Source organism: Lampris incognitus, chromosome 5 (assembly GCF_029633865.1).
Source record: "Lampris incognitus isolate fLamInc1 chromosome 5, fLamInc1.hap2, whole genome shotgun sequence".
In the NCBI taxonomy this organism is placed as follows: domain Eukaryota; kingdom Metazoa; phylum Chordata; class Actinopteri; order Lampriformes; family Lampridae; genus Lampris; species Lampris incognitus.
In genome coordinates this window covers 44,003,841-44,019,565 of record NC_079215.1, presented here as the reverse complement: position 1 = coordinate 44,019,565, position 15,725 = coordinate 44,003,841, and the positions used below count along the sequence as shown (strand labels likewise).

The 15,725-nt window shown below is 44.3% G+C and overlaps 1 protein-coding gene across 1 annotated transcript in view; it reads right to left on the bottom strand.

Annotated features, from left to right (window-relative positions):
• Nucleotides 1-4,451: 4,451 nt before the first annotated feature.
• LOC130113010 (neuronal acetylcholine receptor subunit alpha-7-like) overlaps nucleotides 4,452-15,725 on the bottom strand; it is a 146,112-nt gene continuing 134,838 nt past the window's right edge. Inside the window, exons 7-10 of the mRNA XM_056280527.1 lie at nucleotides 9,913-10,107; nucleotides 8,499-8,585; nucleotides 6,408-6,517; nucleotides 4,452-5,244 (exon numbers count right to left, since the gene is read on the bottom strand). Of these exons, the coding sequence (XP_056136502.1) occupies nucleotides 4,633-5,244; nucleotides 6,408-6,517; nucleotides 8,499-8,585; nucleotides 9,913-10,107 (1,004 nt within the window). The 3' untranslated portion in view covers nucleotides 4,452-4,632. The remainder of the gene's footprint in view (nucleotides 5,245-6,407; nucleotides 6,518-8,498; nucleotides 8,586-9,912; nucleotides 10,108-15,725) is intronic.

The window sequence follows — 15,725 nt, the reverse complement described above, 5'->3', positions numbered from 1 at the left end:
CGGGGAGTTAGCCAAAGCCGCGCGCACAGGAGACGGGAGCTGGCGCAGGAAAACGTGCGGGAAAAGGAACCCACCTTCGTCTGAGCCTAGCAGCGACAGCATATTGTCCATGAGATCCACAGCCGTCCCGTCGCCCAAACCGGATAGGGAAAGGATTCTATCTGCCCTCTCTGCGGTAGATAGGCTGTACCTCCGGAGCAGAAGATGTTTGAGGGCGACGTATTTATCGTGTTGCGGAGGGGCGCGCAACAGCTGCATGGCCCGGCGTGTGGACTGCTGGTCCAGCGCAGCGACGACCAAATAGTATCTGGAGTCGTCCGCGGAGATTCCACGCAGGTGGAACAGCGCCTCGACATGCTGGAACCACGAGGCCGGGTCGCCCTGCCAGAACTCTGGGAGTTTCACAGCCGCGGCGAGAACGGCCGGCTGTGAGAGTTGGGGCGGCGTGGCCGAAGTGGATTCACACACATCTTCCGCTCCAAACATGTTCAAGTCGGGGTCACCAATGTGGCAGGAATGAGGAAAAACACAGGAGACCAAGGCGAGTTTGATGTTTATTCCTCAACTCCAAAAACCAACTGCAGCAGGAACAACCCTGCACCGGCGAGCCCGGGAACGTAAACCACGCCCCCAGCTCACAGTCCTGCTGGGTGAGAGGCATAGCCCCTAGTGTCCGCCACAACACTAATAATAACATTATTATTAGTATTAATATTGTTATGATATAGGCCTACTACATGGTTTCATTATCCAATGTTGACATTAAAACATTTTTGATCTTGGCTCTGCTGGTTACTGTTCCCACATTGTTGGACTGATGCACACATCAGACCTTTGTCGTGGCCAAAAATAGGTCTGCTTGGGGCGCCATCAACAAAATGCTTATTTTGAAAGGAACAAACAACATGTGTTGCTAGTTTCTATCTGGCTTGGTAGGCTAGCACTTAGTTGTTGAATTACCGTCCAATTACCCCACTCCCGGTCGCTGCTGCACCCTCTCTGCCGATCCTAGGAGGGCTGCAGACTACCACGTGCCTCCTCCGATACATGTGGAGTCACCCGCTGCTTCTTTTCACCTGACAGTGAGGAGTTTCACCAGGGGGACGTAGTGTGTGGGAGGATCACGCTATTCCCCCCAGTCCCCCCTCCCCTTCGAACAGTCGCCATGACCGACCAGAGGAGGCGCTAGTGCAGCGACCAGTCCAGGACACATACCTGCATCCGGCTTCCCACCCGAAGACATGGCCAACTGTGTCTGTAGGGACGCCCGACCAAGCCAGAGGTAACACGGGGATTCAAACCGACGATCTCCGTGTTGGTAGGCAACGGTATCGCTACGCTACCCGGACACCAAACTTGTTTTAACTTGGTGTTCCACTATTAATGCGTTTCTCTACATTGTGTAAACGCAATAAAAACAAGACATTTACCTTGACTGGTTGGCCTGAACAGAAAATACTAGCTTGTCATTATTCAATCCATCCATGAGCCAATCCTTACTGAGGGCCGCGGGGAGGCTGGAGCCCATCCCAGCAGTCATTATTCCGTCTGTCTAAACAGATCAACCACCACCAACTTATTTACCCACCCACAGCTGCAGAAAAGCTCAAGAGGTTTGTCAAATGCTACTTTTTTATTTTCATGAAAACAATCATGTACAGTATTCATTTGTGTACATACTTCAATAGAGAATGATTTATACTGACCACGAAGAAAAAGACACCCAAGTTATCCAATAAGATTATCAAACTGCTGACGAACAGTCGTCCATTGCTGCTAGCACGGCAACAGTCAAGGGTGTCAGACTGTCGTATTTCAACTACGGCTGTTTTTTTATTTCTTCTTCTAATTTTCAGTCTCTTCCTTTTATTTCTTTTAATAAGTCAAGTCAGAGCAATACCGCTGCTAAACGAGAATGAACCAGTGTTGATAAACAAATTGTCTACAGCTTTGATTTAGTGGTGAGCTTGCATCTGCAGAAGTGTTCTCTGCAAATATTTCAATTTCTCAGTCAAAAGCTATCACTGTAATTATTAATTATTTCAGCACTTATGTCAGATGTATTGTCAGCCATTTAAAATGCTGTTGGCATGTAATTGCTATTCATGAGACAATCTAACATACACCCAACATGACGTCATGTCATCAACTTGAGATACAAGCTGCACATGAATGAGCGAGGAGTTTATTGCAAAAAGTGGATAACTAGCTGTGGTTGAATGTTACGTCTAAACATGAGTCATTAATCGCCAAATGTTCATGTTCCGCCAGTTGAGTAGGTGATTAAAGGCTTTGCATCACTCTTTGACCTTAATGTTTGGATTGCACCCCCCCCCCATTCTCTCCACTTGTCCAAATGAACTAAGGCAGGAAAAAAATGGCAATTGCGGCATGAGATCTGCCCAAAATCAATTCCCCCCCCCCCGCCTTTTCTCCCCAGTTGTATCCAGCCAATTACCCAACTGAGCTGCCCTGGTCGCTGCTCCACCCCCTCTGCCGATCCAGAGAGGGCTGCAGACTACCACATGCCTCCTCCAATACATGTGGAGTCGCCAGCCACTTCTTTTTACCTGACAGTGACGAGTTTCACCAGGAGGACGTAGCGCGTGGGAGGATCACGCTATGCCCCCCCGCCCAACAGGCCCCTCGACTGACCAGAGGAGGTGCAAGTGCAGCAACCATGACACATACCCACATCCGGCTCCCCACCCACAGAATTGTGTCTGTAAGGATGCCCAACCAAGCCAGAGGCAACACGGGGATTCGAACCAGCGATCGCCGTGTTGGTAGGCAGCGGAATAGACCGCTACACCACCCAGACACCCAATGAATATTATACACTTAAATGACTAGTTATGATGCAGTGCATTCACACAAAATATCCTGCAAGTTTCACCTTCTCTCCTAATATTTCCACCAAACTGGAAAAGCACTGAGTCACATAGGAACCGGAGGTCAGTGGCATGAGTAAAAAAGGGAGTCTTTTATATGAAAAAACAAAACAAAATGGCATGTGCCACTTGTTAAGAGGATCAAGATGGAAGTTTGGCTAGAGTTAATGGTAGGGAAAGAAATAATTTATATCAGGTCACCCAGTAATCCTTGTTGCATGTTGATGTCATTGTTTTTTTCTGGAGATTAGAGAGGAACATGTTTGTCTTTCATGGAGTATTACAGAGAAATGGAGCAATTAAAGCACTCAGCGCTACACCAGATTAGCATCAAACACCTCTCCTGCAGAGCGACGTCTCTTTAGAACGCATGAAGAAGAAATTAAAAGAAAAAAACCCCCCTCAAAAGTAAAGACTGCCTTTCACCCATTGCTTGTTTCAATTTATTTACCCAACTATTTACAAAACAAACAGCGGGGCAGTCACTGTTTACTGAAACTAGCCACGTGTCAGATGGAATATCATACAAATGTGAAAAAACAACTCAATTCTGGTGTATTCTGAATAACTGTGACTTGTTCACAAACAGCCCGAGTGTTTCATTAACAAACTTTATATACATTTTCTTTTTTTCTTTTTTTTAACTAGGAAGGGATGAAGAGATAAAAGACTTAGGAAGAATTAATACTCTAAACTCTTCTATGAATCACAGTGAAATTTTACTTTTATTGGTTACAATAGCTCCCGCCCCTCCCCTCTTGAAGTTGGATGTAGGCGTAGGTTCAGGGCTGTTTGGGGGACACGAGGTGTAAAAAAAAGAAGAAGTAAAAGGTCGACAGGGAAGGAAATGATGAGGAAAGAGCAAAGTAAGGCCTTTAGAGAGGAATAAGAATAAGTTACTTATTCATCTGGGCTGGAATGATTAAGTAGAGGAAAAGTAAATTTTACAACAGTAATAGGACAGTAAATTGTCTCTTCAGTGCTCAGTGAGGCCAACTCTAGACCAGAAAAGTATAATTCAAAACAAATTTAGAAAAAGACCCGCATGCTTGAGCCAATGAAGGTACAGCAGTGACCATAGGGAGACATGAAAAAAAATGCTTCATTTCTGAAATAATACAAGAGACTGAAAATGAATGTTAAGCTATTTTAAGATGTTTCAACTCTTTTTAAGGACCTGCAGAAATCCTGAACCTGTGAGGCGCCAAATATAACTTGTGCAAGAGGCGGAAAATCAGAAGAACGAGTTGAGAGGGAAGAAGAGCTTAGGCTCAACTCTTCGCTGCTGAGACATGAATGGCAAAATGATATGGTGCAAACGGAATAAGTATGAAAAGTGCTTGAGTGAGTTTCTACATCATTTACCACAGCAAATAGCCCCAACTTTTTCCTAGCGAGCATGTGTGCTTGCTGTACTTAAAACGTGTTGTTAGCAGCAACAGTTACAGATGCAATCTTCAAGAGGGGAAAGCCACATCACTGATGCACAAACGATATATGACTGACAAATATATCAAAATTGGGGGTAAATGTTTGGTTCTGAAGTGCCAAAACTTCTGCAGACAGTTTCAAAATGACTGGAGGTGGTACAGCTTCACAGAGTAACAGCAGCAGGGAGGCGTCTGTGGCACAATTTGTATCATGTCAGGATTTTTGTTAGCGTTAGCTTGGCCCCTCTTGTTTCTCGCTCTCTTTTTCTCTCTCACTCTCTTCTCTCTCGCGGGGGGAGAGGAGACAAGCCCTATGTAAAGTCTTTAGACACGGCTTCAATGAAATTGGGAGCCGACATCAGGATGGTGAAGGTGCAGATTATGGAGAAGAGAGAGAAGGCCACCAGGCACAGCCGGTCCACCACCGCCGCCGCAAACTTCCACTCACTGCAGATCGCCTCCCCCTCATCCTGCTCACGGAAGCGTGCCGCGATGTACTGCACCTCCTCCAGGATTCGGGATATCTCGGGAACCTGCTCCAGCAGCAAAGTCCGCATTGGCTCCGAGTGAAGGTCATGCGAGGACGAGCCGTTGGTGTGGCTGCCCCCCATGCCGCCACACACCACTACACCTGAGTCGGTGCTCGGGGGGAATGCAGGGTTGTCCGTGCCCATGGAATGGTAGCCAAAGTACAGGTTCATGTTCCCGTTGTTTGTGGTGGTGGTGGTGGTGCACTGGGTGGATGCTTGGCCTGGTATGGTGCTCATCTGGATGCTGTTGGTGCTGGCATGATGCTGGGGAGGGTGGGAGTACTTGTAGGCATTGGCTGAGGTGCTGCTACCGCCACCTACAGCCTTGCTTTCCTCGCCGGGCTTTTTCATGCGGAGGAACCAGGCGCACCAGTTGAGGAGGATGATGCGGATCTGAGTGAAGAGAGGGGGTCGGAGACGGGCCAGGGACAAGGAGAAGCAGGCAGGGGAAGGAGGAGAATACAGTCAGATGTAGATCGACAGAGAAACAGAGAGATCATGGCAAATGTAGGGGAAAAGAGCCAAACGGAAAACATAGCATACTTTTCATGTCCCACCAAAAAATGGTGACTCACACACGCATCTTAAAACACAACACTATTTCCCTCTGACTCACAAAATACCCTCGGAACAGATGAGATGGCCGATTCATTTACACACACACACAAAGACATACAAATGACAGGGACACGGCAGTCAGATACACAGTCACAGTGTTGACAGATCCCCACAGAAAGACAAGGAGCCGCGGTGACATAGTGTCAGGGATGGTTTGAAATATGTGTGGTTGCTTGGTTGACTCTTAGAGAGAAAAAAAGAGAGAATGTGCACTCTTTTTTTTCTGGGGCACCTCAGCTTCAATCGGGCATTTTGGTAACAAATGACAGAAAAATTGAGGCGTTAGACACCATGAAAAGACCAGCAAGTGCATGCAATGCCCTTTTGTCATTCAAGCCTCAAGACACTTGTGTGCATGCATCCATGCACAGAGGTTGCGGTTAGGGGGCATGGGGGTGGTGGGGGCATTTGTTTTCTTTGAGTTGAAACAGAACAACCATAAAAAAAGTGAGAGAAGTACGCGACTATTTTAAATATTAACTTGACATTCGGCGTGGAAAAAGTGAACCCTATATGCCGAGGTGGTTCCTGAGGCCAGAGGTTCTTCTTGCCTGTGTTTCTGTTAAAGGTTTTACATCTGATGTAAATTCACATTCACGTCACCTCTTCTCTAAGGTAATACAAGTACGCGGAGTTCAAATGATCACATCATAATTCATGTTGTGCCAGACTTGACACAGGTAGTTGAATAAAGCCAAACCGCATTAGGTGTTGAAATAGAAAATGTGGGATCTAAACTTTAATAATGAAAAATGGTGCAAAAGGAAAGCAATAAATCACTCTTAATCCTTTAGCATTACCTCCCCTGTGCCGGTAAGCATGATAAACATTTCACAAGGTTAACAGACACTTGTTAAAACACAAACAGTTCCCAAAGGTACCAAAAGCAACCAACCAAAAAACAAATGTTCTGGGTCATGCAGGTCTTTGTTACTTACCCATTTGGGCATCTTCCCTCCATGTGGGTCATGGTGGTGGAACTGCAGAACCAGGACTGTCACCACCACCGACAAACCCACTATCATCATGGTACTAGCAAAGTACTGGGCTGGACAGAGAAATACAAATCTGCCATGCATTAAGAACATCACAACATATTTATTTCCCCCTTTCTCTCCCCAATTGTACTTGGCCATTTACTCCACTCTTCCAAGCCATCCCGGTCGCTGTGCCACCCCCTCTGCCGATCCGGGGAGGGCTACAGACTACCACATGCCTCCTCCGATACATGTGGAGTCGCCAGCTGCTTCTTTTCACCTGACAGTGAGGAGTTTCACCAGGGGGACGTAGCACGTGGGAGGATCACGCTACCCCCCCCCCCCCCAAACAGACGCCCCGATCGGTCGGGGCATCTAGTTAATTGCTGCTAATGCAGCGACCAGGACACATACCCACATCTGGCTTCCCACCCGCAAACAAGGCCAATGATGTCTGTAGGGATGCCCGACTTAGCCGGAGGTAACATGGGGGTTCGAACTAGCGATCCCCGTGTTAGTAGGCAACCAAATAAATAGACTGCTACGCCACCCGGATGCCCCAGGACATCACAACGTTTTTATTTGGGCTCGACAACAACAGGTACAGTGTTACAGATTTACACCTTAACTCTTCATGTACAGTTTGCATGGGAATGAATAGAAATGGCCTCGCTTAAAATAAAGCAAACACTCTGGGTATAGCGTTTTGGTCAGGCTGTGGTGCAGTAAAATGCTGTCTTTGCTGTGCTGGGTAAAGCTTGTGTAGGAGGAGACACCGTGGGTGAATTACTTGGGTCCAACTCCATAGCGGCTCGAAGGAGGGTGATTAGTTTGTTACCCCCTAATTCGTAACCCCACTGATCTGCACACGATCATGCCTTTCAAGGCCTTGGTAGGCACAGTGACATGATGCAAGCACTTGAAAGTGTTCTGCAAAAATCAAACAGGTTTGCATACAGGTGAAAGATGTCCCCCTTCAAACCCTCATGTTTGTTCTCATCCTAGCTGTTTCAAAACTGAGATACTGGCAATTTCACTGAAAGGCAAAATCATCAAATTTCTTATTTTTTGGGTTAAATGTCAAGATATAATTGATAAGAGACAGAGTGGACTATGTCAAATGAGTATTTCCTCCTATTCTATCAACCAGTTCTGCTCCATCTACAACATAGTGATGTGTCTGTTCTAATGAAGGTGATTTTGCTAATGGTTTATTCTTACATCAGTCGTCAGCACAAAATCCAGAACCAGACCAGAATCTTTGCTTGTTGTCTTGTTATGACTAGGGCTCCACACAATCTCTCTCTCTCTCCTTCTCCGTCTGTTCAATATCATTTTAAATGCAAAGGCATTTCAATAGCTGTGCAATGGACCAGCAACTTGTCCAGGATTTCTCCCTGCATTCTGCCCAATGTATAATGGAACAGACTCCTACTCCTCCTGTTATGCTGAGAACAATTAAATGTATTCCAATTGGTCAAGCTACAGGACAAAAAAAAATATATCAAGAATAATCTTTGTCAGAGGATGTTCTTCCAACACTGTCTACACCAAAACGACCATGCCGGATTCTCATGTATTTTGGGACAGACAGGTATCCTGTGTATGTGTTGTCTGTGTGTCTATACTATGGTTGTCAGTCTATCTGAAGATTGCATGCATGCTGCCGTCTGCGGTCAGCCTGCAATCATCCTATCAGAGTCTTATGGAGCCTCAACCCAGCCTGGCCAGCCATCTGCTGAGTAATTGGTTCTTCCCCTCCACCATCTCCCTCAGGGTGTCTCAGTCTGACAGACTACTGACAGTTCATTAGGCTGAATGTCCACACTGGACTACTAACCTTGAGCTTTTTTTTTTTTTACCTGGCCCTTTCACATTGTCATGAATGGACATCACCGTCAATCAGAACTGACTGACAGATGTGCCTTTTGCATGTGAACAACTTGGCTCACAGCCATTTAATTCCTATTCATCAGCCTCAAAACACTATATATCAACTAATGAAAAAAAAAAAAAAAAAAAAAAACATGGTTCTTAGCATATCTTGCTTACCTATAAGCGGCACAGAGTCCGAGGTGGCAGGCATGATCTCTGCTACCAGCAGCATGAAGACGGTCAGAGACAGCAGCACCGTGATGCCTGAAGTGGAAGACAAATTCAAAGTGAAAGACGGAAGCAGAGGGGAAGGGGAAACCTTCATCACAGACTAGTTTGCTCCCAAAGTGAGCTCTCTCATTGGGAATGTTCATCCTTCTTTCCAATGTTACCACAGAGAATATTTTTCTTATTTTAAAAACTTTATCCTGAAGGTATCTCCTTGAATGACATTTGGGTGCAATGTGGCATTTTGGTGTCAGTGTGATTAACTTGGTTCATTTACACCAGGGCTCCCATTCATTTAATAAAGAATAGGACCCAGCACAAATGCTTATTCACAGTCATAATGTCAGCATTAGCATAGCACGGTGAAAAATAAATGGAGCAATAACACTAGGACTTGCTGACCTGACATCAACAAACCAGGAAAGAGAGATGCATTTGTCTCTACATGTTGAATGGAATTGTTTCATATTATCCCTCTTTGCACGTTTGCAGCTGTTTGCAGCAGATTAAATTGCGTGCGCTGTGTATTTGTGTATTAGGTGCTTTAGGTGTATTCATCTTTTCATGTCTCTACCTCTCTAATCCACTGTGTATAAAATGTGCATACATCATCTTTTATTTTATTTATTATTTAAAAATTCATTTAATTTAATTTATTTTTTCATTACCTTATTTATTTATTTATTTTATTTCCCCCCCTTTTTTCTCCCCTGTTGTACCCAGCCAATTATCCCACTCTTCCGAGCTGTCCTGGTTGTTGCTCCACCCCCTCTGCCGATCTGGAGAGTGCTGCAAACTACACGTCTCCTCCGATACATGTGGGGTTGCCAGCCGCTTCTTTTCACCTGACAGTGAGGAGTTTCACCAGGGGGACATAGCGTGTGGGAGGATCATGCTATTCCCCCCAGTTCCCCCACCCCCCCAAACAGGCACCCCGACTGACCAGAGGAGGTGCTAGTGCAGCGACCAGGACACACAACCGCTTCCCACCCGCAGACACGGCCAATGTGTCTGTAGGGATGCCCGACCAAGCCAGAGGTAACACGGGGATTTGAACTGGCGATCCCCATGTTGGTAGGCAATGGAATAGACCACTACACAACCCAGACACCCCTTATATAAACGTTTGATTAATTTAATAATTTAATTTAAATTACATTAAATGTATCATTAAATAATATTTTATTTGTTATTATGTATCATTATTTTATTTTATTCATCTTTTCAAGTCTCTACCTCTAATTGACTGTGTATAGTGTAGTGTGTGCGAAGAAATGAGTATGTGTCTACTGTAAGCATGTCTGCAAACGTATGTTTGAGATCATGTGCCAGCATGAGCACATGCACAGTAGGTGTCCCATACCCAGTGAGATCTTCTCTCCGGAGTCTGCCGGCAGCAGAAAGACCAGCAGCGCCAGGCCTGAAATGAGCACACAGGGAATCAGAAGGTTGAGTCCGTAGTAGAGGGTCCTGCGGCGCATGGTGACGGTGAACGTCACATCAGGGTAGGGCTCCTTACAGCAGTCGTAGTACAGTTCATTACGCTTGGCTGGCACACCTGGGAGGAGACATAGAGAGAATTTAAGTGGCGTTAATTTTATTAAAAAAACCAAACAAAACCAGAAGTTGACAACTTGATGAAACTCCTAGAACATAGATACACCGTATGCACAGCTACAGATGCGGACTGTGCCGTACTTGCAGCTTCCCAAGAAGGGAAATCCACTTTGTCAGAACCAAACCACACAGACAGTCAAGTCAAAAATTCTCTTTACAACCTCTGAATATCCAAAGAACTTCGCCCCGATTAAAAGATTTAAAGTTTCCTTTATTAATCCCTTGGGGAAATTCAATTATTGCAAATTAACCAATCCTAGCTGTGATCTGTGTACCTATGAGCAACGTTGATGCTGCGCCTGGAGACCAACTCCAGTTCTTTTCCCATTGCCTTGGTCAGGGGCGCAGACAGGAGTATATTAACCCTAACACGCATGTTTCTTTTGATGGTGGGGGAAACCAGAGCACCCGGAGAAAACCCACCACAGACATGGGGAGAACATGCAAATTCCACACAGAGGATGACCTGGAATAACCCCCAATGTTGGACCACCACAGTATTCAAACCCAGGACCTTCTCGCTGTGAGGCGACAGCTCTAACCACTGGGCCACCGTGCCGCCCAAAACCCACTGATTAATATAGCCCGTCTTGCCAGTGCACCCATTTCCACCTAATTAATATAATCTGTCTAATGCCCCTGTTATGCAATAGAAATCAATGTCATCTTGGACTGGGAAAGTAAAACAGATCTCAGAGCTCTTAGGGCTTTGTGTGGGCAAGTGTGTCTGTGCGTGCACGTCCAATGTGGCAGCTGCTCTGTGGTGACACGATTGGTAAGTGTGCCTTTGATGGATTTCACACAATCACTTCTGAGTAACGCACAGGTACTATCATATTTCCCCTGATTAAAAATCAATCTAGTGTGTGTGTTTGTGCATTTTTGTGTGTGTGTGCGCGTTTGTGTGTTTGCGTCTGTCTGAAAGTGTAGTAGGTACCAAAGAAAAAAAATGGACTTAATTAAAACTCTGACTCATAAACAACATAGTGTTCTGAATTCAAATACTTTAAATAGATCCTTATATCATTTATGACAGGAAAGGTCACTCAAACACAAATTGAAATATACACAAGGACTCATCCTCTGGTATGTTTTATGCAGGGCTGCCAAGTTTCAACAAAAGTTAAGAGTGAGACTCTGGTGAGGGGACTTTTGCCGGCGACCTATCACCGGCAAAAAAAACTTGGCCTTTTTTAAGGTGGATTTAGAGGAATATCTGAACTTAAATTAACATTAGGATTAGACTGTTGTGATGTTGTAATGTGATGTTGGCCTCCTCCTCATGCTCTCTCTCTTTACTCGGAATAGTGAACACAAGAAATATTGTCAATTGCTAGAAAGAATAGAACACACAGAGTCCAAGCCTACATTAGAATTAGACTGTCGGATGTCATTATTCAGTCTTATTCTGTCATTTGTATTCAGGGAGCTCCTCTCAACCCAATTATTTGTGCAACTTAAAAACCAGTTTCCTGCTATTTTATATAGTGTTCATAATTGACCAGCACAAGTAGAAATGAAAACTGTAACAAGAAGAATTTAGACAAATACAATACATTTATTTATAAAATGTCAATGAATACAGAACCAGAACAATAATATAAAAAATAAAATAAAGTGCATTTCTTTGTTTGTTCAGAGCACAAGGCTCAAACTATGAATTCAAGCAGTTCCTTTAACCCTTGGGCACCCATCCAGAAAATCCTGACGTTTTACCCTCGGTGCAAAAAATGTTCAGTTCCTTAAAAGTGCTATAAAAATGTTACACATGAATATTTTTTTTCACTTTCAATGCATTACATCTTTTGACCAACTTCAATACTGATCATAACCATTAAATTTACATGTATTTCTTAAGTAATTTTAACCCTTTAATGCCTTTTTGGGAACATAAAACCACAATTATTTAATGAGAAAAACATTAAATATGACATATTTTCCATATACTAATTGCAAACTGGAATTTTTTGGGGGATGGGTGGCAACCCTAGTTAAACCCACCAAATGACATAATAGTCATTTCAACAAACATTGACATACCCGATCTCAAATGTTCTAACAGGCACAGACACTGAGCTAAAGTTCTGCTCTGAAAAGTTAAAAGTTTAGAATTTTAGATTTAGACTATGTGGCAAAATAAATCACATCCTGGTTTTTATAAAAAAAAATCATCACCTCATGTCAAGAACTATTAGATCAATTTCATTCAATAACACATTCAGAGATTTATCCGTGAACCAAGTATAATAGAAACAAAAACAGGACATTCACCAAAAAGGAAAGGTATTGTTCTTCTACAGATTTCTGACAAGTGACTGTTCGAATATTTTCCTTTTTAACTGTGAGATATCACAGCAGCCTGTGTAACGTTACTCCTGCTCGAACTGAGTGACTATAATGCATGTTATTCTATAAAACTAACATATTTACTATTTCGTATGATCAAAATGAAATGGTTACCTACCATTCTCTTTCTTCTTCTTCTTCAGTGGGGTCTTCTTCTTGTGGAGCTCTTTTATTTTATTTTATTTCGTGGTGTTGACGCTATGACCCGCCCTACTCTGCCTCTGATTGGTTGATACTCGTGGTTGCCTTTCATTGATTGGGTTGGTTAGATTTAGGCATGATGATTGATGATTGGTTAAGGTTAGGGTAAGAATATCTGGGTCAGCCAATCAGAGGCAGAATAGGGCGGGCTCACCCCAGAAAGCCAGTGACGGACCCGAACTACGGCAGGCCACAAGCAGCATCGCAAGTTGTGGAAATACTATATAGAAGTGAAGGGAAAACGTTTATGAGCGTGTGAAATAGCAAGTGTGGCGTGTGAGCGTGTGAAGAGGCATAATTGCGTGACTCTCACTCCCAAAGGGTGAGACTTGGCAGCCCTGTTTTATGTGTGTTGACACTTAAGCAACGGCACGGTGGCACAGTGGTTCGCACAGTCGCCTCACAGCAAGAAGATCCCGAGTTCAAACTCCAAGGTTGTCCAGTCTTGGGGGTCATCCCTGGTCATCCTCTGTGTGGAGTTTGCATGTTCTCCCCGTGTCTGCGTGGGTTTCCTCCGGGTGCTCCAGTTTCCTCTCACAGTCCAAAGATATGTAGGTCAGGTGAATCGGCCATACTAAACTGCCCGTAGGTGTGAATGTGTCGGTGCTGTGATGGACTAGAGCCTGTCCATGGTGTCTCCCACTGGCTGCTGGGATAGGCTCCATCATCCCACGACCCCAATTGGGATAAGTGGCTTGGATAATGGATGGCTGAATGGACACTTAAGATTCTCTGTTCAAGTGTGTGCAGTGTGCATGTATGAATGTACGTAGAAATTGTAACCATTGTGAACTGAAATATTCCTTTTAATGTGATTGACAGGATTGATTTCAAGTTCATCAGGCATGCAAACGTGTCATCTTTTGATGAAATTCGCTGTTTTGAATCCAAAATAGGTCGCCTATGTGATTTGTACAGATCTGTTGAGAAATAACTGAGGGGTGGATTGGGGTGAGGGTCGAGAGCCTATCTACTCAAAATGACTTCTATAGGAAGACAATTGAGCCTGACCATTTGATGCTGTGGATGCAAGTATGGATGCGTGTGCACTGACTCTCAACAAAAGGCAGCAACCAATATATTCGCTAGTCACAGTACAGCACAAGCCCAGACCATCAGTCTGTGACCTACTGTGTGGGAAAAAATTAAACGAAGCCATGAAACTACACAGAAGACATCAATTGAAAACCAAAAAATGCCTGCCATTCAGAAAGCTTGAGGTAAGGCATCAATTTGGAGGGAACAATAATTGTTAGCAAGCTAGCTAACATTGTTAAGGGAGATACAAGGAGGTGGACCATACACTCTGTAAGAACATCCGGTCAGCAGTGGTTCCAGCTGACCGGATGTTCTTTAAAGAGTGTGTGGTCAGCAGGAACCACTGACAAACGCCAACGGCAGCAGTCTGCCAGAAAAGTGATGACAGCAGAGCAAGTATGGCTGCCAACCATCTGGTAGTGCTCAGGAGAGCATACGTGTAGTGACACCTATCAATGAAAAAAGCCCCTAAGAGGCTTACAAGCCTCGTAACTGTGACCTGTTCATACAAATTCATACTGTTTATTAATGAAAACAAAAAAACACTGACAAGCAGTTGTTGTACTGGAATGATTAAACCAAGGCAAAATTGTACCTGATATGACGTGACGTGATGTGACACTCAATAGAAAATATCAGAGCCCTACTCATCCTCTTTGTCTCTATCCATACAAGTGAACAGGTAGATAATGTGAAACCACACCCATGTGCTAATTACCAGAAGTGATAGTAACCAAAAAGAACGTGTGCAGCCTAAACAAATAATAAACAAAACAGGCTAAATACACATGTTTGGCTCCTACAAAGAGCAGACGGCTGAAGAGGAGAAGAGGGCAAGGATGACACATACGGCAAAACAGTGAAAGCAGGCCCTTGAGACACTGGTCCAGGCCAAGAAGTACAAATAAGGACACACCCTTTTAGCACCCCCCCCCTCCCCCCAGTCCTAAAGCATAGGATACTCTTTCATATTCACATTTGTAATTCCACATTATAACATGGTTTCTAGCACAGAGCAGATATGGAGAGTAATAATTTTGAAAATAATTGTAATTAGTTGTGTACCTGGTGGGACTGCCCTTTATTGATTTTTTTTTTTTTTGGTAAATGTGGGCATATCATATGTAAAGGTCCATTTGCACTTAATAATTTAATACTTTGTACTTTATTTTGCCCAGTCTTGTAATTCTGTTAGCTTGTGGCCAGTACCAGAGTAATCCTAAAAGATGTCAGATATGAGCATTTGGTGGATTGCTCCCTCCGGGTTGGGGAAGAGTTGTTGCCTCAAGTGAAGGAGTTCAACTATCTCAGGGTCTCTCAAAATCTCCAGGGGAGCATACTCCCGGACCGGACCTCCCTAGTGAGTCTATGTTTTTTTCTGTGCCCACGCATCCTTCTCACCTTCTTTTCTATCAACACTTTTGCATGCCTGGTTCATGTACATTCCTCAAACTACCAAAATTTCAGCTGCTCCTGTTAGGCGTCGCCACAGCGGCTCATCCATTTCCTTTTCTTCTTATCCTCTGCATCTGCCTCTGTCACACCAGCCACCTGCATGTCCTCCCTCACCACATCCATAAACCTCCTCTTTGGCCTTCCACTTTTCCTCTTCCCTGGCAGCTCCATATCCAGCATCCTTCTCCCAATATATCCAGCATCTCTCCACGTGTCCAAGCCATCTCAATCTTACCTCTCTTGCTTTGTCTCTTAACCATACAACCTGAGCTGTCCCTCTAATATACTCATTCCTAATCCTGTCCTTCTTTGTCATTGCCAATTAAAATCTTAGCATCTTCAACTCTGCCACCTCCAGCTCCACCTCCTGTCTTTTCATCAGTGCCACTGTCTCCAAACCATACAACATAGCTGGTCTCACTACCATCTCGTAAACCGTCCCTTTAACTCTTGCTGGTACCCTTCTACATTTCATTCCTCAAAGCCCAAGACAAATAGCCTTTGTCAGCCATCAATTAA